At 36.6% G+C, this 26,894-nt stretch overlaps 1 protein-coding gene across 6 annotated transcripts; it reads left to right on the top strand.

Moving 5' to 3' along the window:
• Positions 1 to 248: 248 nt before the first annotated feature.
• Positions 249 to 26,753, top strand: LOC143450090 (disks large homolog 2-like). Of its 6 annotated transcripts, none has more exons than XM_076950497.1 (26): positions 249 to 404; positions 752 to 883; positions 1,040 to 1,191; positions 11,897 to 12,028; positions 12,838 to 12,879; positions 12,958 to 12,999; positions 13,087 to 13,211; positions 13,355 to 13,453; positions 13,941 to 14,056; positions 14,177 to 14,313; positions 14,516 to 14,822; positions 15,841 to 15,988; positions 16,192 to 16,348; positions 16,463 to 16,565; positions 22,351 to 22,512; positions 23,410 to 23,486; positions 23,583 to 23,708; positions 23,798 to 23,894; positions 24,035 to 24,079; positions 24,199 to 24,243; positions 24,420 to 24,521; positions 24,657 to 24,829; positions 24,923 to 25,032; positions 25,112 to 25,203; positions 25,295 to 25,431; positions 25,657 to 26,753. In XM_076950497.1, exons 1-25 carry the CDS (start codon positions 377 to 379, stop codon positions 25,399 to 25,401), a joined length of 2,856 nt encoding a protein of 951 aa, XP_076806612.1. In that variant the 5' UTR covers positions 249 to 376; the 3' UTR covers positions 25,402 to 25,431; positions 25,657 to 26,753. The 6 variants fall into 6 exon arrangements, with proteins under 6 accessions (XP_076806612.1, XP_076806610.1, XP_076806613.1 ...); XM_076950495.1 differs by having other exon boundaries at positions 15,838 to 15,988; XM_076950498.1 differs by lacking the exon at positions 11,897 to 12,028 and having other exon boundaries at positions 15,838 to 15,988.
• The last annotated feature ends 141 nt before the right edge of the window (positions 26,754 to 26,894 follow it).

The raw sequence follows: 26,894 nt of genomic DNA, 5'->3' as shown, positions 1-26,894 counted from the left end.
TTTTGAACTTCTTTTCCCAATGTTTCACCAAAATAAGTTAAAAATAGCTCAGTGTTTTAAAGCCTTTTTGGTAGTTTTTTTCCTGCGTTAAGTTGTTAAGATTTGTAACCTATATCTTACTTAACAAATCAGTGATGTATATAAATGTCAATGAATTTGAAAGTCATTTTTTTATAATTTGTTGATATGTTATAGTATTGATGTATGTGTATGTGTATGTTTGACATTAATTATTATTACATAGTCCCTCCTATTTTAAATGTGGCATTTTTATCAGATTTAATATCGTAGTTCATTATCGGTACAATAACAAAGAATGAAGCTAAAAACTGTTTGGAATGCTTTTGAGTTTGGAAGTCTGGATTTGTAAAGACAAATGATAACAATGCCGCTGAAAAAACAAGGTATTCTTTGTTTGGCAATATGCTTTGTTTATAATTTTAGTTTGTTACTCGGCTATATTTTGCACACACCAGTTTTACTCAGCTATTTTTATTTTTAAATTAAATAGATATCATCAGGCTATTTGATTGTATTTAGCATTTCCCTGAATAAGATTTAGCCAATGATCTTTCATCTTGTATCCAAAGTAGTGCATAGAATTACATTTCCTTGTACTAACATAACCTTTTGGTTTCTAGTTGTGTATTCTTTTGTAAAAGGAATTGGTGGCCTTTGTTGGTTACAGCAATAATGTTACATGTTTAAATGTATTTGGTTCTATGTTTCATGATTTTACAAATTGTTTCAGATGCGGATCGAGCATTAAGTTTACTGGAACAATATCACCTAAAACTCAACAAACCAGGGGACACACCTTTACGAGATGCCTTGGAAAAAGTTATGGTCATATTTCGTAGTGAACTCTTCCATGCTTTAATTGGTATATATTTTATGTAAGGTGTAAAAATGTATTTTGTGTAAGATTTATTGTTCCCCTTAGTTGTTATAGCTTTTATTTGTCTCAGTTGCTATGTGTGCTATCAGTTAAAGTTAACAACTATATATGTACCGTATATATATTTTATATTTCTAATAGACATTCAAGAGTATTATGAATTAACGCTGATTGAATGTGCAATTCCTGCTGATCAAAGAGATCAACTTTTAGAAGAGCATCCGCAACACGGTAACGATTCTGATTTCCATAACAGCTTTCCATTCCAGCACAACAATAATGCAAATGTCCAGGTTAATAATTTTCACCAATAACGTTATGTATATATGTTGTTTTATGCAATGATATATATTATTAGTCCATTATCTGACAAAGTGGTACTTAAACCTAATTTTTTTGACATAAACTTAATAGTGATGTGCAGATAAGAACCCAAACCCTAATAATTTCACTGGATAGTGGAAAATGACCTACTGTATTGTGAGATTTTTGTGAACATGAATACTATCGCAGGAAAATTCAGATGCATTATTACCTTTAAAACTAGTAAGTTTGACAAGAACTTGCTGTAAAATTTATTTAATTAAGTAATTTTGGTATACTGCAACTTAAGCAGTACAAGGTATTGATGACATTTTCTTTTGGCCCTGACATGTACAGATTTGAAATTTTTCTGCGCTAAGATGATTTATTTGTTGTCGTACAAATTTGAGTGATTTTTGCCTCGGCACTTACCTAAATAAAGCCTTATGATAATTGCCTATGGCAATTGTTTTGAAAATTAGAAGTGCATGATTATTTATTATTTTGGTAAGAAATAATTACTAATGTAAACATATATTTTAGTAATTGTGAAGTAGGCTTTTCTAATATCATATTATTAATCTGTTTTACGTTCATACATATATGCAATCAGTAGATTTACAAATCATTGTTTATGTTTAAAAGTTGTTTGTTGTGATGTTTTTTATTCAGGTGAATTTGAATAATAACAAGCTGTTAAATATAGTAAGATTTTGTCCCAAACATATTGAATGGAAGGCGTCAATCCTTTGATATACATCATAGTTTACATTTCCTACAACCTTTCTTCGTGTGATAGCTGAACGTGTTTTGATACTACTTTCAATAGCTTGCGGTAAACTTGAAATCATGAAACCTGAAAAACACATGGTAAAACCAGTTTGCATGCGCAATACAGATTCTTGAAATTTCAATCATTTATATCTAGACCATTTAGGGATTTAGTTTGTCAAAATAAAGTAGAGAGTTATATTATATAGCACACAGCTGTAAATTGATAGCATTTTCCCTTTGTGATGTGAATCCAAATTTAAGGATCTGTCAGTTGGAGAAGATTCTTGATTTGTGACAGCAAATTAATAGGTGTAGTGTCATGTGTTTTCGAATCGCATCCTAATCTGTTAACTTTGCTTATGAATGATTCCCCATCAAAGGATACCATCTTGTTAGGTGGCATTAAAACAAATTCAAGCAAACTTAACTTGCAAAGTGCTTTGGAAGTTATATAATTATTAGTGACATATACTTGCTATCTATATTAGGGCTGCCATTAGGGATGTGCCGCGAGGAAGATTATTCGGGTTCGTGCGAACCCGAATACCATGAAGGTCGACACGAACGAATCCCGAATCTATTCGTATTAGAACCAAAAGATAAAATTTCCTCCAAAAGTTGTCAAGTCTTGCTTGTAAAATGACGTAATCGATAAACAAATCGCTTTCTTTCGAAAAATAGTGTTTAAAAAACGATCGAAAAAGCAAAATCGTTAGGAAAACGACCTTCATTTAAGTACTGCTGACTCTAGTTTAGCATTGTCGGGAAACTAGATCATCATTTTTTACGAAAGTCAGTAAATTTATAAGTAATATTGTGTTCGGGTTCGCCATTGTTGGTGTTTGTGTTCGCCCGAATCTTCCATAAAGGTGATATTCGGCGAATCTATTCGGGTTTGGGTTCGTATCCGCCCATCCCTAGTTGCCATACGTCCGGAATTTGCTGGACATGTATGGAATTTGGGTTTTGAAATCTGTATCCGGGAATAATTTTAAAAAGCTCTGTAATGTCCAGAATTTTAACATCAAGTAAGTTATGTTAAACTTGAAATAATGTACACGTGTTGTGAAAATGAAAATTTTATTTTTACGCACTTCTAGGCCTATGGGCTAAAAGGCCTCGCCCTAGCACTGGTCTAGTGTGATTTTTCAGTTAACTTTGTTTTGTGACATAGTAATTTTCATTTGGTATATAATTATTATGCAAATTGGCCTATATATTTTTCAAGTCATTGGACTAAGCTAGTGTATTTTGTGGAACCAATTTTGCTGTTTGCTTTATAGTGACTAGATCTACCCTTGTATTTCGTAACTTATAGGTAGTGAATGTAGCAAAATTGTTCTTATTTTAATTAAGTGGAAAATAGGTCTAATATTAACAAAACAGACAGTTGTTGAACTAAACAAATGTAACAATTTTGTGCATTTTCCCCTCTGTTACAGTCATGCTGTCTTCCGAAAAAATGAGCGTTTGGATTGGTAGGATGTAAGAAATTAGGCTACTGTAAAATGCCGTATAGCGCGTGTTTAGTTTGGCGAAAGGTGGTCATTGATACCGTCAGGAATTTGGCCTTTTCAGTTATGGTTACCCTAATCCATATGGCATTTTTAAAGCAAGTTTGTATAATTTGCATTCTGATGCGCAACATCGCTACTATAGTACCAAACGCCAGTTTGGTTAACATACCACTCCTAACATTGTCAAAACGACCAAGTTCAGTTGCATATGTCAGGCTACTTGTACCAAGATTAGTCGCGCGGACTTGCCATTTGGATTAGGCTAAAAAGCACAACTTGTCTTTACTTAAAGTTATTGGTGTGTAAGAGTATATGATAACCACAGTCCACAACAAGCTTTTGCGAGATATTTCGGTGTCGCTACTCTTTACCCTTATTATGTTGCAGACAAGCATCCTAAAGTGCGTATAAGTCTTTCCGTTATAACCACAGCGCTTAACTGCCTCTCTCTTTTCTATCTCCCGAAAGTTTCCATTGTCTGTCGTCTTAGTTCAAAACTCCCGCTATTTTGACGTTCTCCAGTTTATAGTTGGGAGAACGAGAAGAAGAATTATGTGACTTTATTGCACGATATAACTCTGTAACCTTCCCACTGATAAAATCTGTCATCATTATAACAGATGATACATAAACGAGACGTTTGCAACCTTTAAAACCATGCTAGGAATGCAATGCGCTTCAGCAATATCGAAAACAGATGTTGTATCTCGCCCGCTGAAAGTCGTTTTTTCTTAAGAGTGTAATGAAATTTTGTATAGTTTCCATTTTTCCGGTTCTTAAAATATTTACGGAAATTGTTAAACGCCCAAAGAGTTTCACACACCTTTTTGTGTAAATTGGTTGTCGATAAAGGTTACGTTTTACGACACACATTTGTAGTGCTTCACGTCGACAAGGCTTCCTGTGTATGACCAAAACAATCGTATATAAACTGCAATTCATGTAAAGCGGGAAACGTTCGTTATTTAACATCCAGTAATTTTAAAAACTTTTTGGGGTAAGACATGCCCGTGATTTTCCTATTATTATTACATCTTTCCGTATCGGGTACAGATTACATTTATCTTTTGTTTTGAATGAATTACTTTTGTTTCATATTGAATCCACCACAAACCCAAGCCTGGGACATGTTAGTAAAGATGTCGTCTGTCGGCTCCGTTCAATGTAAATCTTGCGAGTTTGTTTTGTTGTTACCTCGAGTGTGTGTTTAACCATGGTTCATCGCTTTCACTATCAAATAGCTTTTAGATTTATGTATTTATCGCGACGCCTGAAGCTTTCAACGATAGTCACAGGTTTACATTTCGCTTGTCATCCGATATTATATCTATCTGTTGTTCGCAATAGGCTTAAACTCTGTACGACGGGGTAGATAACAATGAATGCAATAATATTTGTTTAGTTACTACGAAGTCATCAGTAATAGCCAAGTATTTCCGCATTTTCTTTTATCAGGCGCAACAAAGCCGACGTCCATCGTTTTCAGTTTTGTTTTCCTGGCACACCCAGTTGCCAGCTTGGATTATCACGCAGAAGTCGTTTCATGGTTTGTTGGGCAACCGTAATCTGCGTCTCCATGTAGCCGCACCACTTCTTGACCGTTTCACTATCTACCGAAATAGCCAGAAAAAATTAACGTTCTTTTACGTTCTCCTAAATTGTATTGATGTACTACGACTTTTTTAGACGCTTACGTCAAACATGAAACACGTCGTAGATGACGACATCTTTACTTAAGTTGTTTTTGATAATGAAGGTAACCTGACAACGAACATAAATGTGTCTCAGTTAATTATATTCATCTTACTTGTACAGCACGTTGGCGTTGTAGTCTTAGGTGTGGTTTGCATTGTGAGCATGAATTACTTTAGGTCGTCATGTAGTGTTTGGTTAAAATAGTTTACCCACTGGCCATTGCTATACCATATTCGGTATTTTATGGTTGATTTGAACTAAATTGCTCGAAAAAGGCTTTTTACTTTTTCTAGTAAATTTTCCTTGTAAAACGCACAAAGTAAAACGCTAGAGTGCGCTCGCACGCCATGGCCATATAGAACGTGGTAAAAAGTTGGTGAAATCCTGGTGAAGGTATGAGAAAACGTTTTACAAAATCAAATTTGGCCCACAACTCACTTGAGGTGTTAGTTTCTTCTGTAATAGAAATGTGTGTCCACATTTGGTTGCATGATCACAAAAATGTAATTTGTTAATGATGATTTACGTATATTACAACTGGATTAGGCGTCTGAAAATGTTATGCCTTTTGCAACAGAAGCTTAAGCGTGGACATCAGCTGCATGTGCCGATTGTTGTTTAAGGATCACTTCTATTCCAGTACATTATTTTAAAAAATATTGACATATATTCGTGCCAAGACAGTGTCTATTTGACGTCGAAGTTGACTTGTACACTATTGTTTGATGTGTAGTGAGAGTGGCACTGTCATCTGATGCATTATTTATCACTATTGATCGGCAAATTTTGCCGAGGTAATGCATTTTCAGGTAAAGCTTCTAAACCCTTCGCCCATTAGCAGGGTGACGTTCACCGCTTTTTCAGCTTCACTTGATTACGGAAAACACTGCATAGATAACCTCGGTGTGAATAAAATGTGCCTTACTGGTCGGCCTGTTTTCATATCGAGCTCTCAGTCTAATCAGTCTCTGTTCACTGTTCCATGGTAGCGTGGGGTGACATGGTTGTGATTTTGACGGACTGATTCAGTTTTTCAAAGAGTCTTAGATGTTTCCATTGATTATGTGTCAAGCACTTATGATTTATATTGAAGTCGTCGTAGGTCGTTTTTGTTGTTAAAAATCGTAGTGCTTTTGTTGGATATGTGTTGATACTGAAAAACATGTTGCTAAAGATTTTTGTTTACAGACAATCGATCTAATGCATTAGCGAAAGGAAAGGTTTGTGGCAAGGTATTGTATTTAAAAATTAGCAACTCAATTACAAACTTGTTATTTATCAAGGTGCAAAGAAACCGTAGAACGATAGCACTCTGCAGATGCTGTTCTTTGCAGGATCCTTAATCGATACAGATACAAACAAACCTAAAACTAGTTCAGGGCATCTTTGTTAAGAAATGACCATGATTCAGATCAATTTCTTATCCAATTACTTTGGTGTTACAGTGTTGTGAAACACAAGTGTTAAAAAGAAAACTTCTGATAAATCTAATTGAGGCTCTGGCCGGGGAGATAATTGTGCAGCAGGTGCATAAAAATAGACAAAAAATAAGTAATCTCTGTCATCAGCTATCATTGCAAACGATTTTCATTTTCAAGTGTTGTATAAAATTTGCAGTTTGTAAATTTGAAATGAAAGTAACTTTGCAAATTATATACTTTGTATGAAATATTGCACATCTTTGGTGTTATTCTTCACAGGAATATGAATGACACAGCGTCTTTCGGCTATAGTGCCTCATTTCCCAAAGTTTATCTAAAACTTGTACATTATTATTTGCACTACTATAGTACATCGTATACCATTTGTTTGTTATACTGTAGTTAACTACTATTAGAATTATAACCGAACGGTTATTTTAGTTCAAAGCTACATATCGTTTATTGTATGCCTACTATCATGTTGCAGCAACTTGTGTAGAAAACAACATTTTAGTGTGGAGCGCGTCCCATACGAGTAGATGGAAATCATGACTTGTCTTTGTGCGTCTAGGGTAAGCTTGCACGATGTCGTATTTTTCACAGATTCTGTTTCGCTGTTGTTGTGTATTGTTGTAAACTGCACCCTTTGTCATTATGCTGTTGGTTATGTATTTTCCTTTTATCATTAAGCTTTAAACATAGAGTTTTTTCGAGTTGGTTGTATACAAGCTAGGTATCAATACCTGAACAGTGTCATGTCCAAAGAGCACAGATACACCTTTATTAACTTTATTGATTTATTCAACTTATTCCAACCCTGTTGGTATTTTAAAATTTTGGCATATCTTGGATGCCACAGAAGCCCTTTAACCATGAGTCCTATATTAAAGGTATAAAATTGTAATATCCGAATTATTGCTTGCACATCTGCCAACTTCACTTATCTCAATAAAATAATCACACATTTGAAACTAGCTTGTGTTGAAGGTCTCAATTAGAAACCACTCTTTCTTTATAGTCACGTTGTATTCAGCGCCTTATCATTTTTCAGTAATGGGGAGGGATTTTTGAACCAAGTCTCTTGTATTGTGATGCAGCGCTCAACAGCCTTACTTGTCGCACAAAAACAACCTCGAATACCACTAGTGTGTCGCTATGAGCGTTATGAATAGTATAAATTTTATATACTGCTATCTGAAATACAGTATTGATGCCTATTTTACCAGCTTGTCAGCTGTATAATGTCATCTGCGCTACGTTTGCGTTAACGTAGTTTAGTGAATGCAACCAATGCTCATTGTGGAACGCTCCCAAAGGTTCTGGAATGTGGTTTGGAAGTACTAGAGATGTTCGAAGAAACGTCACTGAACACCAATACAGTATATGAAAAAGGCATCTGCACTTTGTTCGTGTATATCAGGCATGCACAACTCAAAACAGTACACGGGCCGTTTTAGCGAAAAAATATTTTTCGCGGGCCGCGTGCTAACGTTGTTGTAACTAACGTGTAGCCTACTTTATATAATGTGACCGATTAACCGTTGAATAAGAGATATCGTTGAGAAGATGGTTACTGTCAAGAAACGGTTGCCTCTCGCACTACAGTATCTAGTTGTTTTTAACGCTTAGCGGCGGTAAAGCATCGGATTCGTTGATTATGTAACTGTAACCGTGGAGAAAATGCATGAATGAGCGAAATCACGGAATATCTCGTGGGCCGCATGAAAAGGCCGTATGTTGTGCATGCCTGGTGTATATAGTCATTGCATTGCAGTTCACCATCGAAGATTTTTTGTTTCATTGCGAGGACAAATCTCTAAATCGGAAAAACATTTGAAATCATTGGCGTTTACTTTCAATTTCTTGTCTTGCCACAACCTGTAGTCTTAACCGCATACGTAACATAACCAGAATTTGCAATGTCATTAAAATCTACCAAAAGATAGCGCAACGGTGGACATATTTTTTGCGATTCCGAACTTAAACACTGCTACTTTGTAAACATTGAATACAGTGCAAACCACAATGACGTTAAGTTTTCCAAAGCATCTTATTTGCTTTTACAAAAATAATAGCGTCAAAATAGCGAAAGTTTGTAACATAGTTACGTTACTTGGAAGTTGTAAAAATATCCTATATTTGCGTTACGTAGCTTGTTTCGAGATTAGTCTTCAGAAAAACCTTAAAAAAAATTTATAACACAAAACAAAAAATGCTACCATCAAGATTTACAAATTTGTACTTCGTATGCATCAACAATAATTCACTCCGACTTTTTTTAAAACACGTAAGGGAAATCATTCAGAACTGAAATGTCTCCTACAAATACACACGGCGAACGTTGTACATAGTAGCCAATATATCTGCGTTCAAACATAGACCGGAATTGTTTCGCATACAATTTACAAGTTGGTACCATTAGCCATTAAAAGATAGCTATCTTCGTGGAATTTTCCTAATAAAAAGACACGTCAGGTCTACTTGTGAGACATCCACGTTAGAAAAGTTGCATTCCTTTGACCAGATAAGTTGCGGTATTTGAACTGTAGACCCGAGCAAGTTTTTGTAGACTTTATTAAAATAAGGGGCAAGTCCAAAAACAAGTTGGCCATTAATCTAAAAGTACTTGTCAGTAAATGTACTGGCGATTTGTACTAATATACAGTCAGAAGTAAGCAGTCGGTACTTTGAAAGTACCGTCGGTAACGGTACTCGTAATTTAGCAAAAAATGTACCGACAGTACCGGTATTCGGTACTATTTTTAAAAAGTAGTTCAGTACTTTGTCGGTTTCGGTACCGGTACCTTTTGTGTAAAAAACGCTGCTGCAAATACATTGTTTGCCGCTATAATGCCCCCGGTAAAGGTTACTCCAGGTCAAAACATGTTAATCGCTTGAAATTTTACTTGACATTTCTAGATTAAAAAAGATCAACAGATGCTAAAATTGGTATTAAGGATTAAGTAACATGTATTTTTAAAAACATACTTGTTAAAATTTTGAAATTATCACGTGAAAAGTACCGAGTACCGGGACCAACCGAAATTTCTTGAAAAAAGTAATTTGATACAGAAATCCGGTACTATAGTACCACCTACGTACATAGGGGTTAAGCCAGGGGTTCCCAACCTTTTTATGTTCTCGTACCACTTAGCCACCACGGATTGTCAACACGTACCACTATTTTCAAAACAACTAATTTGATCCAATATTCGCACAGCAGCATTGTATTAATAACAATGACAGCAGGGAGCAAGATCGACAAAAGTAGCTAACTGAGTGCAGAGAATTTAGTACGGAAAGAAATAAAAGTGTTTTTCGCATATTTTAGCAACTCAAATTTAAATTGTTATACTACTATACTGTATATCGCATGCAACGGAGAGCTGCTCGCGTACCACCTGAAAAGCTCCCGCGTACCACAAGTGGTACGCGTACCACCGGTTGGGAACCCCTGGGTTAAGCAGTTATTGCCATAAATACGTAAGCGGGAAAAACGCAAATTCATCGCTGAATTATGACGAGATGCCGTTCTTATTACGTCACAAGAAAAGAAACAATAGGGATGACTGAGGTATTTGGATCAAGTATGAATAGAATATTTGCTGTGACAGACAAGTAAATACTGTAGTAATAAGTATAATTACTTTTGCGTACTTAAGTGTATAACAGGAACATTTTGCTTTAAATTAGCCTTAACTAGCTCTCCGTTGGTGTATTTGTACTCGTTAACGTACAAATACCTGCTGTATAGTATAATTCAATCTTGGCTGTTGGCTGATAAATTATTTTAACATAACTTTGTCTGATGATTTTTCTAATGGAAGTTGCTTGGAATTAGTGGTTGTTCTTTAGTGTTGTTTTATTTTCTTCCGACTCCACTGCCCGTTTTGGCAATTTTTACTTTAATTTTCAGTTAAACGATGCCGAGAAAGATTTTTTCATTTTTGATATAATGCCACGTAATCGTTTTTGAAAGTGGAAAGATAAAGCTAAAATGACTATTTGTGTCTCCTCGGTTGCTATTTCCCGAGGGTCCCAATTATTTAGCCTGGTTAGTTGCAATCGATGGTTCTCCGCTATGCTAAGTTCGATCGATTGTTGAAACTTAGCACAAACTCACTTCTATCTGACCGATGATATAGCCGGTAGCAGTCACAACAAAGCAGCCATGTGGAAGCAACAGATATTATTTTCTTCTTATGTTACGGCAGAAAGATTTAATCGAGACATGATTGCAGGTTTAGGGTTTGTGTTTGTAGATGCTTGTGGCTTGCGATATGATATAAGAAACTATTGCAATGTCTTCAAGGGTATACAAAACAACTGTTTCAAGCATATCGTCGACCCTTAGCTTCGTGAAAGTTGAGGTAGTTATATGGAAATGAGCAAGCCTAATATACAGAAAAATTCAATGTTTGGCAGAGGAAGATTCAAATATTTTAAGAGCTTTCTTCTCCAAGAGATTTTCTCCGCCGAACAATGGCTTACATTTTTTACTAAATCTAACGCTTAGTAATAAATGTTTGTTGCACAGTTGGTTAACTTTGTTAAAAGGGCGTTGCGACAGCTAGCCGGTCGTCTAACTTATCCGTATCATAAATATTTTTAAATATTAGTATCATTCTCAGTATCATATCAAGCAGTGGACTTACATTGATTTTACCGCTGCGAACAAAGACAAAGGCAAGTTCTATTTTTTACCTGTTTAAATTGTCTGCCTTCTCAGTGATGTGATTCGATCCGAGACAGAACTTTTCCATTGTTCTATTAAGCTCCCAAGTATCTGACAGATGGTGGGTTTGTTCCTTTACAAATTTGATTCGTTCCTGCTGTCATTTTTGAAAGCCGTCCTTGAAATTGGGATATGCTACATTCTTTCCGGTTGATGGTGGCCATCTCCGGGGACTTTGCAACGTTATTTCACGGACCTTAAAATTGAAGTCTCCAAAACAATTTTTTGTTCTTGTTATGGTTCAATGGCGTTGTTTTGAAATGTTATGTTCATGTACTATGAAGTTCAAGCAGACTACTTTTAGTTCCACGTTCAATTGCAAAGTAAGTTAAATAATTTCTTAGTGGGTAATTACCATGGGTTGAGTGATTGCAGCGGTTGTGTTTGATTTGATTGCTTGAACAGGAGATTTCTTTGTTTTGTCGTGGTCGCGTTGGTTTCATTCATCTAGTAAAAACTTCCCTGTTGTTGGCTTGGTGGTTTGTTGTGCCACGTTTGATTTGATCTTTGGATGTTGAGTTTCGTTTTTTTTAAAGATCGTCTCTATCCATAGAAATCTTCCAATGAAGAAAAAGAACAGCTAAAAGTTGAAGATAGTGCATGCGACCCGCTGAAATCGTTCAAGAACGTCAAAGCCCCTACGCAATCTAATCGCCAACCTCGGTCAATGTCATGCAGACAACCTGTACGTATATTGTTTATAGTAATGAAGCTTTCAACGTTGTCGAACTTATGTATGTGCTTTTTAGCCTTTTATGATGGTTGACGACTTTTGCCTCGTTGTTTTGTCAAACCTAGTTTTTTAATAGTTGAGTAAATGTTTTCGGTCTGCAAATGCTCCATCTGGTCAGCTTATGTCTCAAGGAGAAACTGTTTTAGGTTTGTCTTTCACTTTTATTTCGTCAGACAAATCTTTTGTTTTTGAGATTTTTCTGCTTCAGTGTTCCTTCTGAGACGTTTTACCAGATGCCCTCGTAGTATTTTGTCGAAAGTATCTCAATAGAATTCTGCTATCGATAATAATTTACATATTCAATGCAATTTATTAAATAATATTGGCATATGTCCTTTTTCTCAGTTAGTTGAAATTGTAAATGGCATGTGACAAAGCACTGGATGTATCATACAGACAACCAGTCGATACCAATTTGTTGAAGATAGAAGATCTCTTTCCTTGTACTCTTGACTTTCTGTCGTTGCTAATTTATTACAACGGCTACGTATCGATATCAACAGCTTGTTATTTAAATATACTCAGAACGTATTCCTTAAAACTTAAAGAACGTTTACAAAAGTTTTGTTTGTTTGAAGGCGCAATTAATAAAGTTACACGATTTTCTTAGGGGAATAATGAAATTTCTTATTGATGTTCCCCTTGGTAGTAGGTTCCCATTAAGACTAGTTTTTCGTTTCTTGTTTTAATGTTGTTTGTATGTTTTGTTGTTTGATCCTTCACTGTCACACAGCTTTCAATCGTCATGTTTATTTTTGCAGAGACCTAACCAAGACCATTCGCCTTATTCAGAAAATATGGTGGTAAGTTGTATTGAACATTGCACTGAGGTTTTCGAAAACTTTCTTTTTAATAAGTTTTCGTTTATATGTTTTCTATAGGCTTCCCCGATTTATGTCTACGACGAAGTCATTCTCGAAAGGGTAGGCATTTGCTAGTCACGTATTGTTTAAGGTTAATTAGCTGTGATTGATCCCCATGAAAAACTTGCTTCTTCCCCCGTTAACCAGGGAACTTCGGGATTGGGTTTTTCTATCGCGGGTGGAAGAGACAATCCACTTGATGTTAATGACGTCAGCATTTACATCACCAAGATCATAGCCGGTGGAGCGGCAGCCGCTGACGGAAGACTAAGGTAAGCCTTCACCGTAAAAGCGTCGTTTTCAATTATTCCATGAACATTAACGTTTAAATCTTATTGTGACAATAACATACCATAGTTGATCTATTCCGACATTGCAATAACCCCTCCTGAACATGTCCTTAATATTTTCTTAGGGCGAACGATGCGATAATGGCTGTGAATGGAATCGATACTAGCAATGTCTGTCACGCTGATGCTGTAAACGCATTGAAACTTGCCGGATCGAGAGTCGAGTAAGTACAATCGACCTGCAGTGTTGACGGGGATTTATTGTTAACCTTGTGCATGCAGCTTCCTTTGACACCTGTTGCTATTTTTAGTTTCTGTTGATGGACATTATAGCGTTTGTCTTAATTAAATTACTTTTGTCACATATTTCTAATCTCATTCATTTTACATCAACGCATTTCAACATCAGATAAGTATTAACGTCAAAGGGCCAATGGAATTAATAAATTACATTTTCAGTTAAAACTTTTTGAAATGACAGAAATTGCAAATTTGCATTATCTTTATTGATTCGTTTCAAAGAAAGTTATGCAAACAACTAACTGTTGAAATTAAATATTTAAAAACATAGTTTACAAATTCACATACCAATGAAGGGATAAAGTCGTCATTATCATTAGGCGAAATCATTGTAAAATGGGTTTTGTTTCGCGATCAGTCCTGTGTTAAGAGCACGTACCGGAGGTATTATGTGTTTCGATTGTATCCCAGGTTGAAAATTAGGAGAATAATCGATCAACCGGTCATGATTAACCCCTCCGAGATTATGCCAGATGTAGCTTATCACGACAACTTTACCGATATCTTGCTGACTAAAGGAACAAAAGGTAATCGATAACTTGCATTTTGCTCCTTTTTCCGAAACGAAACGAGGCTTAAGTAAAGTAAGTGTTGCATACACAAAAGATATTGCATGGTTCACATTTACCTTTTATATCTTTCCTTAGGCCTAGGGTTTAGCATAGCTGGTGGTGCAGGTAATCAGCATATACCTGGCGATAATGGAATTTTTGTGACCAAAATTATCGAGGGCGGAGCGGCAGAAGCAGATGGAATTTTACAAGTCGGTGACAAGATTATCATGGTGAGTATATGAGACATCTTATGATTAGATTTTCCGGAAAAGATAATGCTTGCACGGCAAATTAATCAAATATACCCTTCATACCTTTTCTTCTTTCAGATTGCTTCAAAATGAAACGACTCTTCATTACTTTGCCGTTTTATTAGTTCGTTTTTGCTCGTTTTCTCTGTTTTACAACATATGCATATTTTTTGTTACGTAGGTGGATGGCAAAGCACTGTTCGAAGTAACGCACGAACAAGCCGTCGCCATTCTAAAATCGACTTCGAATGTTGTGAGGCTTCGCGTCTGCCACCACCCTTCTTTTCCGCAGTATCTTTCACCTGGTCCAGCAGAAAGCGATGGCGTGGGAATGTCCCTAGAACGCAAGGACTATATCAATTCTACTACAAACTATGCTGCACAAGACGTGCCGCCCGTCTTGCTCCCTCCTGCTGTGGACGATATGTACGATCAGCGGTCAGTCGATGGCATGAGATGTTCTCCTGGTTTTGATGCAGAACGCAAAGGTAACACCGCGGTGTTCGGATCTATTCTAGAATTCTTTTTTATACGTCTAATCCGTTTGTTTACAAGTTATACGCATGTCTACCAAACCCTCTTCGCCACGTAATTACCAGTGTTTTTTCCTTTTACGTTTGCAAGCTTGACATGAGTAAAACGTAGTAAGCTGTTATGGCACCTCCTGTAAAAAACAAAGGTGAATTACCAATCGCTACATGTTAACTCTTGTAAATTGGTAATTGTGTTATGGACGCTGTATATTTCATGAGGACATGCCTTATTCATGTTCGACCGCGGTTACTCCCGCCTTACCGGAGGCGCTTCTATGTTCTCCTGTGTAGGTGCGGTTTGTAACCTCATTTCGATTTATCGTTCTGTGCACGTAATAAACTGTGGATACGTTTGTTAAACATAGAACTGATGTAAAACGTTTACCTGTTGTACAGAATACTTAACAGCTATTGCGTTTGTAAAGCTGATTTCCTGTCGATAACCTATACCCAAGTCAACATTAAGTTTAATGAACTGCGAGCAAATAAACTCCTCGAAATGGCCACTCATACACATGTGAACATTTAGGCTTTGAAGGATGATACCAATATTAAGTAAAATATTTGCCGCTGAAGCGTCTGTAATGTAATGAGCAATGAGTTTCTGCCGCCTGGTAACCTTTTTGCTTGATTATGCCGAGTTTTGTTGCACTACGAAAAGTTACTTGATAAATCGCTATGTTGGTATTGGGTGTAATAGGCCTACATGTATAAGTGTATGTTTGAATTATTGATAAATGTATTGAATGATCATCGACTCGATTATGCAGAGGTATCAATCAGGTGTCGACCAAATAATAATATGTTGAAAGCTGTATTTGGTCGTCGCTGCAGAAGGGATTATTGAGCGCAAACTAACCAAGTCAGATGAGTGTACAAAACTATAGATAAAGCGTTTCAGTGTGGTGCTGTGTCGTAAGGGCAGAGTCAAAGTTACCCGAACATGTTTTCTTCTATTTTGTCGTTTCAGTAGACGTCAGTGCTGGATATCCAAGCTATCAGCAACCATCCGTACAAGTTTCACTTCACAGTGACGGGGAAAACAGCGATCTTCCACCAAGGATGATGATATTTAACGCATCTCACGACGGAAGCGGTCTCGTGCAAGAAGACATTACGAGGTTCGCACACTGTGTTTTCTTACTGGGCTGTTATCTCTCAGAAACGTCGCAAAAACATGTTCTACGATCATATTTGAACAAGTTTTGTTCAGCATAATGTTGTATTGCGCAAAATACCCTATTCACAGTAAACTGCTTTAGAAGTACTTTTAATAATGACTAATGAGTCTGTACTTGTCTTTGATGCACATATAACATTGCAGAGACCCCAGGGCGGTGACGTTGAACAAGGGTACCGCCGGGTTAGGATTTAACATAGTGGGTGGTGATGGGAATGAAGGAATCTTCATATCGTACATACTTGCTGGCGGTACAGCTGACGTTAGCGGGGAATTACACAAAGGCGATCAGTTATTATCGGTAATTACGTAACTTTTACAAATCACTCTTAAATCATAGCGTTTATGCTCCGCTTATGGACACTTTGATCTATATAGCCAATACCTTAACCTATCTATTGTTTATATTAAACAGGTGAATGGTATTGGTTTAACGAAAGCCAGTCACGAAGAAGCCGCTCATGCCTTGAAAAGCGCTGATAAACAAGTCACCATCGTAGCCCAGTATAAACCCGAAGGCAAGTATTTTTTACTTAATTGAGTTATTTTAAACTCGCCATTTTCGCAGTGGTTAATAATAATTAATCATATGGCAAATTTTGCAATGTCTATGTCATTACAGTCTGTAGGCGCAATTCTTTGGTATATGTTTGATATTGCATTTCGGTTGTTGTGCTTTGGGTGCGTTTGAAGTTTTGCCGTCTAACCATTATATTTGGAATTTCGAAAAGCGTTTGATTATTATGGAATTGTCAAACCGTTTCAGATCGGCCTCTCTAAAAACGTTTTTACCAATATTTCCAGATTTCTTGGTAAGAGCACGAGCAAAAACGAAGCACTGATAGGTTATATTTTGGCTATTGTAAATGTCTGTCGTGATGTTATCATTTTCAGCGGAAAATGTGACGTATTTTGTGCTTTTAAAACAGTGTATTTTATGTGCTGGTAACTGCATGGATTGGTCGCAAGCAAACTATGCATAGAACGAAAAGTAATCGTGGCAAAACAGTTTGTCCTTAATTTTGTTATGAGAATCCAGTTCAAATTTGACGCTTCCTTTTTCTGTAATGCGACCCTTTAACAAGCAATGTTGATTTCCCTGTTTGACATTGCGTACTTCACAACATTATAATTATTTGCGAGTGCAAGACAACCATTTCTTTCGTTTGGAAAAACATGAACAGATTTGTTTCTCGCCTTGAACACGGTTCAGGAGCTGTGTCACAAAACTGATGGTACTTGCTAGATAAACTTTTTACTATCATGAAATAGTAAAAATATGTAATTCCCTACTACTGTAGTGTTGTGCACTTTTCATTCCATCTTTATGTGTATCCAGAGAATGTGTTTTCCGGAATTTTCCAGAGTCTTCGTCCTGGCTTTCACAGCCAGAAATTAGGTTTCTTGTACGATGGTCATTAACTTGGGACCAGGATGGTATGCGAGACATTACAATGTGGCAATACTTAGTAAGGTTGTTTCCTTCTGGAGCATAGTTATGATGGATCCAGAAATAGCGCTTTCACAAACCTTCTCCCAAATCGGTCTCAAGACATTTGTGGCCATAACCTTTTTTACATTCCAAAGACACGTATATGTCTAATGTAGTAGTCTCCCCCAAAAAAAACGTGCAACATTGCTAAATTTTATGATGATGTTTTAAACAGTTTTACAAAAATTGTGTACGCATTTTTAGCGTTTGGAATTTTGGAAAAAGATAACGACTAGGGTCATCCGTCAAGAGCTAACGAACTCGCCATGAAATCGATGACATGAAAGTGCAGAGCTGATTTTTCACAGGCTACTTATCAGAAAGCTACGCAAGAATACGATGAAACCGCTTTTCAATGCCAAGTGTACTTCAGACACAGTGTAATCAGTTCCGTTATCTTTGTGATACGTCTCGAACCTTTCCCAATACTTTCCACGTATTTTCACAATTTTCCTGGAGGCAGTTTTTGTTGTGTGTATTATGGTTCCACGAGATTTCTTTCTTTATTGGCATGAGAAAAGTTTCTTCCAAATTCAATTCCAACCGTTCTCTTTGCTTGGCAATGAAATTGGCAGAGCTCTGCTTTACGTGTCGATCTTAAAACATTTCACACGAAGGTGCTGCAGGTGGGATTTTGGAAAACTTCACAAAGTTTTTGTTGCATTTTACCAAAGTTTTAGCTTCGAAACGGACATGTCTTCATGCATTCAGTGATTTATATTTTGTATTCAAAGTAAGCTTTAGCCTTAGCGTGAATGACGTCAATGTCTGTTTGTAACTTATTACATAATCAGCAATCACCGTACACTCTTTTGCATTGCTCATCACTTGTAATCAGCCTAATTTTTGATGAATAACTCAGTGACCCAAGCTGTATTTATGAAAACAAGAAGACTTGTACAAGGACTTGACCTTTCCTTTTTATTGAACATAATTAACGCTGCAGAAGACAATCTTTTTGACTTATTTCTTAATAGTCATGTATGCAAAATTTCTACAAAAATCTATTAGAACTAGATTCTGCTCTGTTGCTGCGTGAGTCAAACTGCAGTTTTATATTTGTTTTATTGCATCATCAAATTACTGGGTTTATATTGAGTGAATGAGTCTGTAAGTTAAATAGTAACATAAGATATTGAATTAGTAATGGGATTTCGGACTATCTTGTGTAGATTGCGTCATAGGTAGTTTCCTGATTTGTTCACCACGCGCGTCAGCGGAATTTTGATTATTTTTCCGTTTCGCATTGAGTCAGAAATATGCCCACTTCGATTGTGATTAAGTTTATAAAGAATGACGTTTTTGTCGTGTTGTCATAAACGTGCCGTTATTATGTAGCATGACCAAAATTTATAACGGCATTAGACGCCCAATTGATTGAAGGCAAGTTTGTTTGTGAGATTTTCAACTGAGATTTAGAGTGAGAAAACGATCACAAGAACGGTTCGCCTCATTTCCACGTTTGTTTACATTCTATTGTGAAATTAATTACTACGCTTTTAGAAGCAGTGCAAAGTGTCAGCCAACGAGAAGGAGTTTCAGTTCCTATCTACTCACAGCTCAGCAGCAGCAACTGATAAGGTGATAGCGTTGTATCGCTAAGCCTTTTTTAATTTCCCCATGGTTTGTGCCAGTCCAATTAATTACAGGCCCCAGCTGAGAAGTTACACAGTTAAGCTGCAGACCGAACTGCTTTTGTTAATGAGATTGCTCAGCATTACAGCTCAAGTAGGCATATATCTCGTTGCTGTAATAGCAGTAGCAGCTTAATGCACATATAACCGTCGTCAGTTGGAAGTAAGAGAACCATTATGCCTGTGATGAGACAAAACTAGGTCAGATAGTTTAGACGCGTTCATTAAGCCCATGCGCATTAATGAATGCGTGAAAAATTAGAACTGCGCATCGCGATTACTCCAGTTGGAATGAAACGTCAGCAGAAGCAAAACAAGTAAAGTGTTTTTTTGCTATCCGATTTTTATGTGAGACCTTTTGTAGTGTGGTAGCTTATCCGTGAGAATTTTGAAATCAGCTATTAGCAACTGTATTCATATCTGTTAATGAGAAAGCTGTGGTATTTTGTTAACAGATTGCAGCAAGGTGCTGTTTTATTTGCTTTAAGTTACTTTTACATATGGAAGGACGTGTAATTATAAACGAGCCGTCAGCCGAAAACAATCCGAACGAGAGCTATTCTGCTGCTAAAGAGAATCGTCCAGGGACAGGGCAGTTTATCAGAAAACTAACGACACGATTGTCTACTCGATCCCGGCGAAAAAAAAGGAAGTCACCCACAAATCATGTTGTCGCATCAGGCAAGGAATCTACCACTACCTCCGACCTTCAGAATGGGCAAGGTAAGTTGTTTGACGGTTGTTGCATTGACGCTGGTCCGACACCTCTAAAATTTATTGTGGTTTGTTAATTAGCAGCATTTTGTTTCCACTCTTAGTTTTTTTTTGCTAGCTCGTTAGATGTTTAATTTATGGGTCCATGTTTTTGAGACCAACCTTAATGTTGGAGTATGAAGGCTTTCTTCCGATTACACTCATTTTTAAGAGACTTTGGGTTGGCGCTTTTAGTATTTGCTTTTACCTTCCTTAGTTTAGGCAGAGCTTTTCTGGTAAAACCTTCTTACAAAATTCCTGATTTCTTAACGCGTGAACTTTACTTAAAACCAAAACTCACCAAGCAATGGTCAAATTGACCGGTTACAGAATTGATCTTTGCTGCAAAGTTTTGAACATAGTCATACAAGATACAATTCTACATACATAAAGTTTAAAACCAGAGCTACAAACAACCGATTGCGCAAGTAACTAACTAGAAAAGTTTGGTAACTTTGATTAGGTCCGATTTTCTTAGCTGTACAGAGAAATGACTCTACAGTTTTTATTAAAGAGTTCCTTATAAAAAAAAATTACTATCATCGTCAGAAATTAAAAGGACGAAGTTTTTTTTCGACTTGAATAATATGGGCGCTTATATTCGGCAGTTGCATATGGTTTCGTCAACTTTAATTTGTAATAAAACTTCACGGGCAAAGGAGTATGACAGATCGACAGTTAACCACTTTCCATCCTCATCAATTATTGAGTTTACCATTTGTGCAATGTCCCCCGTTTTTAATTCTCTGAGCTAGTTGTAGTTTATTTTTGCTCAAACCTGTGTGTGCTAGTGCGGCAGTGAAGTTAGACTGTACGCAATATTTTTGGTACTTTTCCAAAATTTAAAGTCTCTGTAGTAAAAATTTGTTTATTTCTTTTGTGAATTTATGTTGTTGAAAACGATACGTTTGTGAATCGATCGTTGTTTTTTTTCATCCATTGAATAATTTCGCGTTTACTTGGTTAAGCCTTGTTAATTAGGGATATAGAATTCCGATTACCCATCGATTGTTGAAAATAAATGCCATTATGCAAATGAATAACCATTGTAATTTAATACGAAAACGCCCCTGCATACAACCTTTGTACATCAAAAAATTGACATCTCTATCTCTATACCGCTTGTTGTGACTTTCAGGATTGAGTGGTTAATGCTGCTAAATCTTACTTATCACGTCCAACGAAAACGACGTCAATGGAGTCGATCCGTTCTCGTCATTTTGCGCCTTCGTGATTGGACGCGCTCGCTCAAGCACAAACAAAACGAAAGATAGAAGAGGCGGCGACGAACGAACGCGATCGGAATGCTATTATAGTTTTTGTGTTGCTTGTGCCCATGGCCCTGCGCGTGTTTGAAACAAACTAATGTGTAGCGCACTTGCGCACACACACACACTTATCAGTACTTCTAATTTGAACACTGCAGGACCAGGCACTTGCCTTTTACAAAGAGCCTTGCCCTACTTCTCTTCGTCAACAAACACTGCGGAGATAGCACTATGGGCGAAAGTTTTAAATTATTGGACGCAATGGAGGAAGCAAGGCTCATTGCCTAGCCAGCAATTTGTAGTATTTATGTTTTCCGTTTATTTTCAATGGCACGTGACAAGTGTAACATGCCAAGTCAGGTCGATATACGCCTCGCATCGCCACATACATACACCGATGTTTTGAGCTACAAAAGGTTTTGCCGTATTACAGTGCAATGAGGTTGCGTTCAAAGTACCAGCAACAGTAAGGAGCTTATCGCAGTGGTAAATGTGGTTTTCGCAGTTACACCGTGATCATGTAACAAGCTGGCTGCGGATGTAAGCATTCAGTTGGAATAGACTTTTGCATTCATATTGATGCTGGTTTCTGGTTTCCGGGAAAACAAGTCTTTAGGTTTTACACATGACATGATGCAAGAAACTATTCTGCTTAAGCTATGTAAAGCAAGGAATTCCCCTAATACCAGTTTATTGCATAGCAGTCAGTAATTAGGTTTTGGAATCTTATATTAATTTTTAGTTGCATCAATGCTTCTCGTTTTGTTAGCTGTGGATATATGTAATCTTACAATTGTTATTTTGGCCAGATTTAGGCATAATTCATGTTGGTATAGCAAAATCAACACAAACGTGCATTGTGTAGCAGTATTATGATTATAAGTAGATAACCAACCTTTCAAATGTTATATACTTTTTGAGTAACAACTTCATCATTCTACATAAAGGTGTGTTTTGATATATTATTTGTGCAGTGATAAACTCAGTCGAAAAGTCAGTAATTGCCAGATTACCCATTACTTTTTTAGCCTTTATTTATGATTATCCATTGCCATAGTGGAACAATGAATTTGCGTTTTTTGTAAAATTCATCTCACTAAAAATTATCCTCCATATAGAACTATTTAGATATATTTTCCATTATTTTTAATTTTAGAATACAATCGGTTTGAGGAAAAGATCCAAGAGATTCGGGAACAGATGATGACGTTATCTGTAAGCAGTGGTGGTAGTTTGTTGACATCACAAAAGAAGACACTTCATGTTCGAGCTCTCTTTGATTATGATGCTTACAGAGATTCTGGTTTACCTAGCAAAGGTAACTACAGTAATAGAGCATAAATTGTAAGATTGAATTGACTGATCGTTAAACATTTGGTAACGGTAAGTTTAGGTTAAAATCAAACTGTCACCGATTCTGAAAAAATGCGTAATTTTTGATGCCACATCTCATGCTATTAACGTTTACTGTGCGACCAACATGATAGGAATTTCCTGCAAGATATGTGCTTTTGTTTCATGATAAGATTTGTACAGGATATTATTGATACTACTATGTATCAGCAATGTGGCATCTCAGTGCTGTCAATGATTTATAATCGTGTGGTTAATCACAATTAAATTTTTGTTTGTATCACCTAGTTTCGGCACAAACCAAACCTTTTAGCTGACTGTGTTAGTGCTTATTGCATTGCGTAGCCTCAGCCTGGTGAGACAACATTTAATAGCTCACTGTGTATGGTACAGGAAAGATTTTAATACTGCATTCTTGCCACACGTCCTTCATTTCCCGTTTTTTGTATTCAATCTTTATTACATTTCCTTTATGTCAATAATATTGTAACATTTCTGTACAAGGTTGGAAGCTATACAAATTCTGTAGTCTAGTCTATTCTATTCCTGAAAAGCCTTTTTAGTTTCAAATTAGTTCACAAAGGCTGGTGCTTGCTTTCACAAAAGCTTGGTAAATTTATAAAGATTGTCAATTACCTACTTATGGTATATTGCCCACAGAAATCTGTATATATTTTGTAGTATTTAGTGTTCTTTATAAACTGTTTATTATGAAAGCCTGTTCCTTCGATTAAAGTTTGCTAAACCTAATGTTGTTTTTTTATTATTCGAACTATGACGATGAAACTCTTAATTTGAGCTTGTACGATAAATGCTTACCAATATCAATGTCTTTTTTAACTGGGCTTGTTTCTAAATCCAGGTTTGTCCTTTCACTATGGTGACATATTACATGTTATAAATGCAAGCGATGATGAATGGTGGCAAGCAAGGAGAGTGGTAAGATGAACTCTTATCACTGATTTTTGACAATTAAACATCTAAACACAAGTAATACTGCCTCATGAATTTGTCAGTAATTATATTGCATAACAGGAATATGGACGAGATAGTGAAGAATTTGGTGTAATACCAGCCAAGCAAAGAGTAGAAAGAAAAGAACGGGCAAGACTGAAACAAGTAAAGTTTTCCCAAATCAAACCGCCGGTCATTGACAGCAAAGTAAGCATCGTTTCTTGAGTTTACCTTCATGATGAAATCTGTTTGTTTTTGCTTGTCATCTCATATCCAAACACTGTTTGTTTAATCAGGATTCAAACGTTAAACGGAAGAAAAGCTCAACGTTTAGCAGAAAGTTCCCATTTTATAAAAGCAAAGAAAATCTGGACGAATCCAGTGACCAAGATAGTAAGTTTGATTTTTTTTTGTTTGCTACTTGCTGTTAATGCACATGTTTGCTTATGTTGCTGCTTTATGGAAAATGATCGGATCAGGTCTTGTGTCATTGTTGTTTTGCCCTTCATGTGATCCTCATTCATTCTTTTTAGATCATGTTGTTCCTGCAAATCGAAGTGATAGTGAGACCAGCTTAAGTAAGTGACCATGGCGTTTCACTAAATTAGAAATTTGGCTCTAACATGATACTTTACGTGTCTACAGCGCTTGCTTGATATTATCACGCACGTGTTTAAACCATTGTTTTAATTTGCAGAAGAAGAAATCATTCTGTCATACGAAACCGTAGTGCAAAAAGAACGTAAGTAGAAATGACTCCATGTACCAGAGCTCACTGCTGCACATGCTGGTTATTATAGCTGCGTTGGATGACATAAGTGAAATCGCAATCTTATATTCATGTTAAAACTGTACTAAGTGTTGTGAAGGATGATGACAAAGGATGGGTTATAATAGATCAATCCTTGCATATTTTAGTCAAATACACCAGACCAGTTGTCATCTTGGGACCGTTCAAAGATCGCATCAACGATGATCTTATCGCAGAGTATCCAGATAAATTCGGTTCCTGCGTGCCACGTAAGCAGTTTATAAAGATTGCGTATCCTTGTGGTTTCATTGGTTGTCTAATTTATGATGCAAGACCACGCTTAGTAAGCTATAATGACACAATCCTTCGAGTGCTACAGCTGATTTATTTGCTTTGATCCACAGACACAACCAGAGTGAAGCGGGATGTCGAAGTGGAGGGCCGGGATTACCATTTTGTCACGTCACGCGAAAAAATGGAATTGGATATCCAAAGTCATTTTTTTATAGAAGCTGGCCAGTATAATGATAATCTATACGGAACCAGCGTACAGTCAGTCAAAGACGTCGCTGAAAAGGTTAGTAGTTAATTTTGGTATCTCGTTATAATCAAAGTGTCCCAAACTTGTTATACGTATTAGTCTATTTTAATTCCTTATTTTTCCCTGTAGCGAAAACACTGCATTCTTGACGTCTCGGGAAACGCCATTAAAAGACTACAAGTGGCTGGTCTTTGGCCAATCGCAATTTTCATTAGACCCAAGTCAATCGAATGGCTTATGTAAGTTCTGTGATGCACCATATGTGCACCAAGTTATGCTTTTTTCAAGCCAAGTGCTTTTTCATGTTGTAATTTTCAGCGAATTGAATAAAAGGCTCGTGGAAGAGCAAGCGCGTAAAATTTATGAGAAAGCGACTAAACAGGAACAAGAATTCGGCGAATATTTCACCGGTTAGTTGTTTCGATATTGCACTGGATAGTATTTTAAAGCTCAAACTCTAGTTTTGAGTGAGTACTTAAATAAAAAATATTTTCTTTGCAGCGATTGTACAGGGAGAGACTTTAGATGACGTTTACAACAACGTAAAAGGAGTAATAAAAGAACATTCAGGTTCTGTGGTGTGGTTGCCAGCAAGTGAAAATTTATGACGCGACTTGCCGTTAGTTCAAGCTTTTCTAGTAAGTGTTAGCCCAACGTATCCATATTCGCATAATTATTTTTGTTACTTTGTGTTTGTGCTTCATGTTCTCCTGTGAATTCCATAACAGATACTCACAACATGATTTTGCATGGTACAATGAACTTGACAATATATAACGTGTAATTTTCTGATCATGTTAGTTTAGCTAAGCTAAGTTTGCTAGCCAGTAATATTGCGAGCTCATTAACTTATTTTTTTGCAGATCTCACAAATGGTGTGAGATATCTGTTTAAGCCTACCCGTGAGAGACGGACTCGCAGCTAGTGTTAAATTGACAATTATCGCGTTGTTGTCCCGGTAAGGTACTTGTGAGCCATGAAGAATGCTCCATCGCTGAAGATTCTTTAGCCTTGCGCGACCAACAGCGGCACAACTTGTATGACTCTTAATCCCTGAACTGGGAGAAATGCTACACAGCGTTGTGTTTGTGTAGTCTGAGATGTACCAGTGTGGAAAATGTCTATGTTCTGTTATTGAAAGCAGCCAGTATTTCTTGTAATATGTTAAGTTGATTGAATATTTAAATCGATTCTGTTTTTTGTTTTAATTTGAGGCGATCAACTCAACGCAGCGATCTGGGATTAATGAGCATGTTTTGCAGATAATACAAATTTTTGGTTGATAATGTTGCATTTGGTTTGTTACAAAATTTTTTGTATTTTTTTGCTGCTCGGCTAAGAGAGTATAGTAGGGTGCTCTATATGCAATATTTCTCCGTTATACGCTGAATTGACCAACTTTGTCAAATCCTAAGAGCGACCAAGACAAATCTTTATATTTTATACTTTGCCCATGTTTATTTCCCCATTTACCATAGTAAGCTTGTAGTCTGCACGAGTTTTATGTTTGTATTTTGTTTATTTTTTTATTTTGTTAGGAACACTTGGTAACTATGGTCCAAATAGAGACATTCACGTTGCCACTGTATTTGCAGCGTCAAACATTTTTGTCATGGGCTTTGGGGGACTAGACTCATATGGTGTTTGTTTGTTTGTTGGGCTTGGTTGGAAACCACTGGTAAAAGTGATTTTTAAGTAGCAAAATCATGAATATAACTAATACAGCTAATTGTGCTAACAACAAAACTGAAATGTAGTGAACACTGCCACGAACTTGTCAAGATCTTGTGGCTTAAACGTAATTGTTAAGAAAGTGCTCATTTTGCTGCGTTTACATTTTCTTCAGTGTACAATTTTGTATGTTAGGTAATTCAAATTTATTTCAGTGCTAGAGCATAGATTTGGGGCAGTTTTACTTTAATCGTTCGTCTAAATCTAAATAAACTTTGACTATACGACATTATATGGGTGCTGTAAGGTTGCTTTACTTTTAGTTGAAGACATGAGGGATTATGCTAACTAAGCGTGTTGTTGGGGGTTGTGAACTGTTGTTAATTATTATCGGTTGTTGGCTAATCTTGACTTCATTGATAACGCATTC

The sequence above is a fragment of the Clavelina lepadiformis genome, chromosome 3, assembly GCF_947623445.1.
Source record: "Clavelina lepadiformis chromosome 3, kaClaLepa1.1, whole genome shotgun sequence".
Taxonomy (NCBI): domain Eukaryota; kingdom Metazoa; phylum Chordata; class Ascidiacea; order Aplousobranchia; family Clavelinidae; genus Clavelina; species Clavelina lepadiformis.
Note: the sequence above shows the minus strand (reverse complement) of the source record. Positions and strands in the feature narration are given on the sequence as shown.

Excerpts from the sequence above, each read along its gene's own strand:
- LOC143450090 (XM_076950495.1), top strand. The coding sequence starts at position 377 with ATGATAACAATGCCGCTGAAAAAACAAG. Across the intron at positions 405-751 it reads AATGCCGCTGAAAAAACAAG|ATGCGGATCGAGCATTAAGT; the intron begins GTATTCTTTGTT and ends AAATTGTTTCAG. Across the intron at positions 14,314-14,515 it reads TCGGTGACAAGATTATCATG|GTGGATGGCAAAGCACTGTT; the intron begins GTGAGTATATGA and ends TTTGTTACGTAG.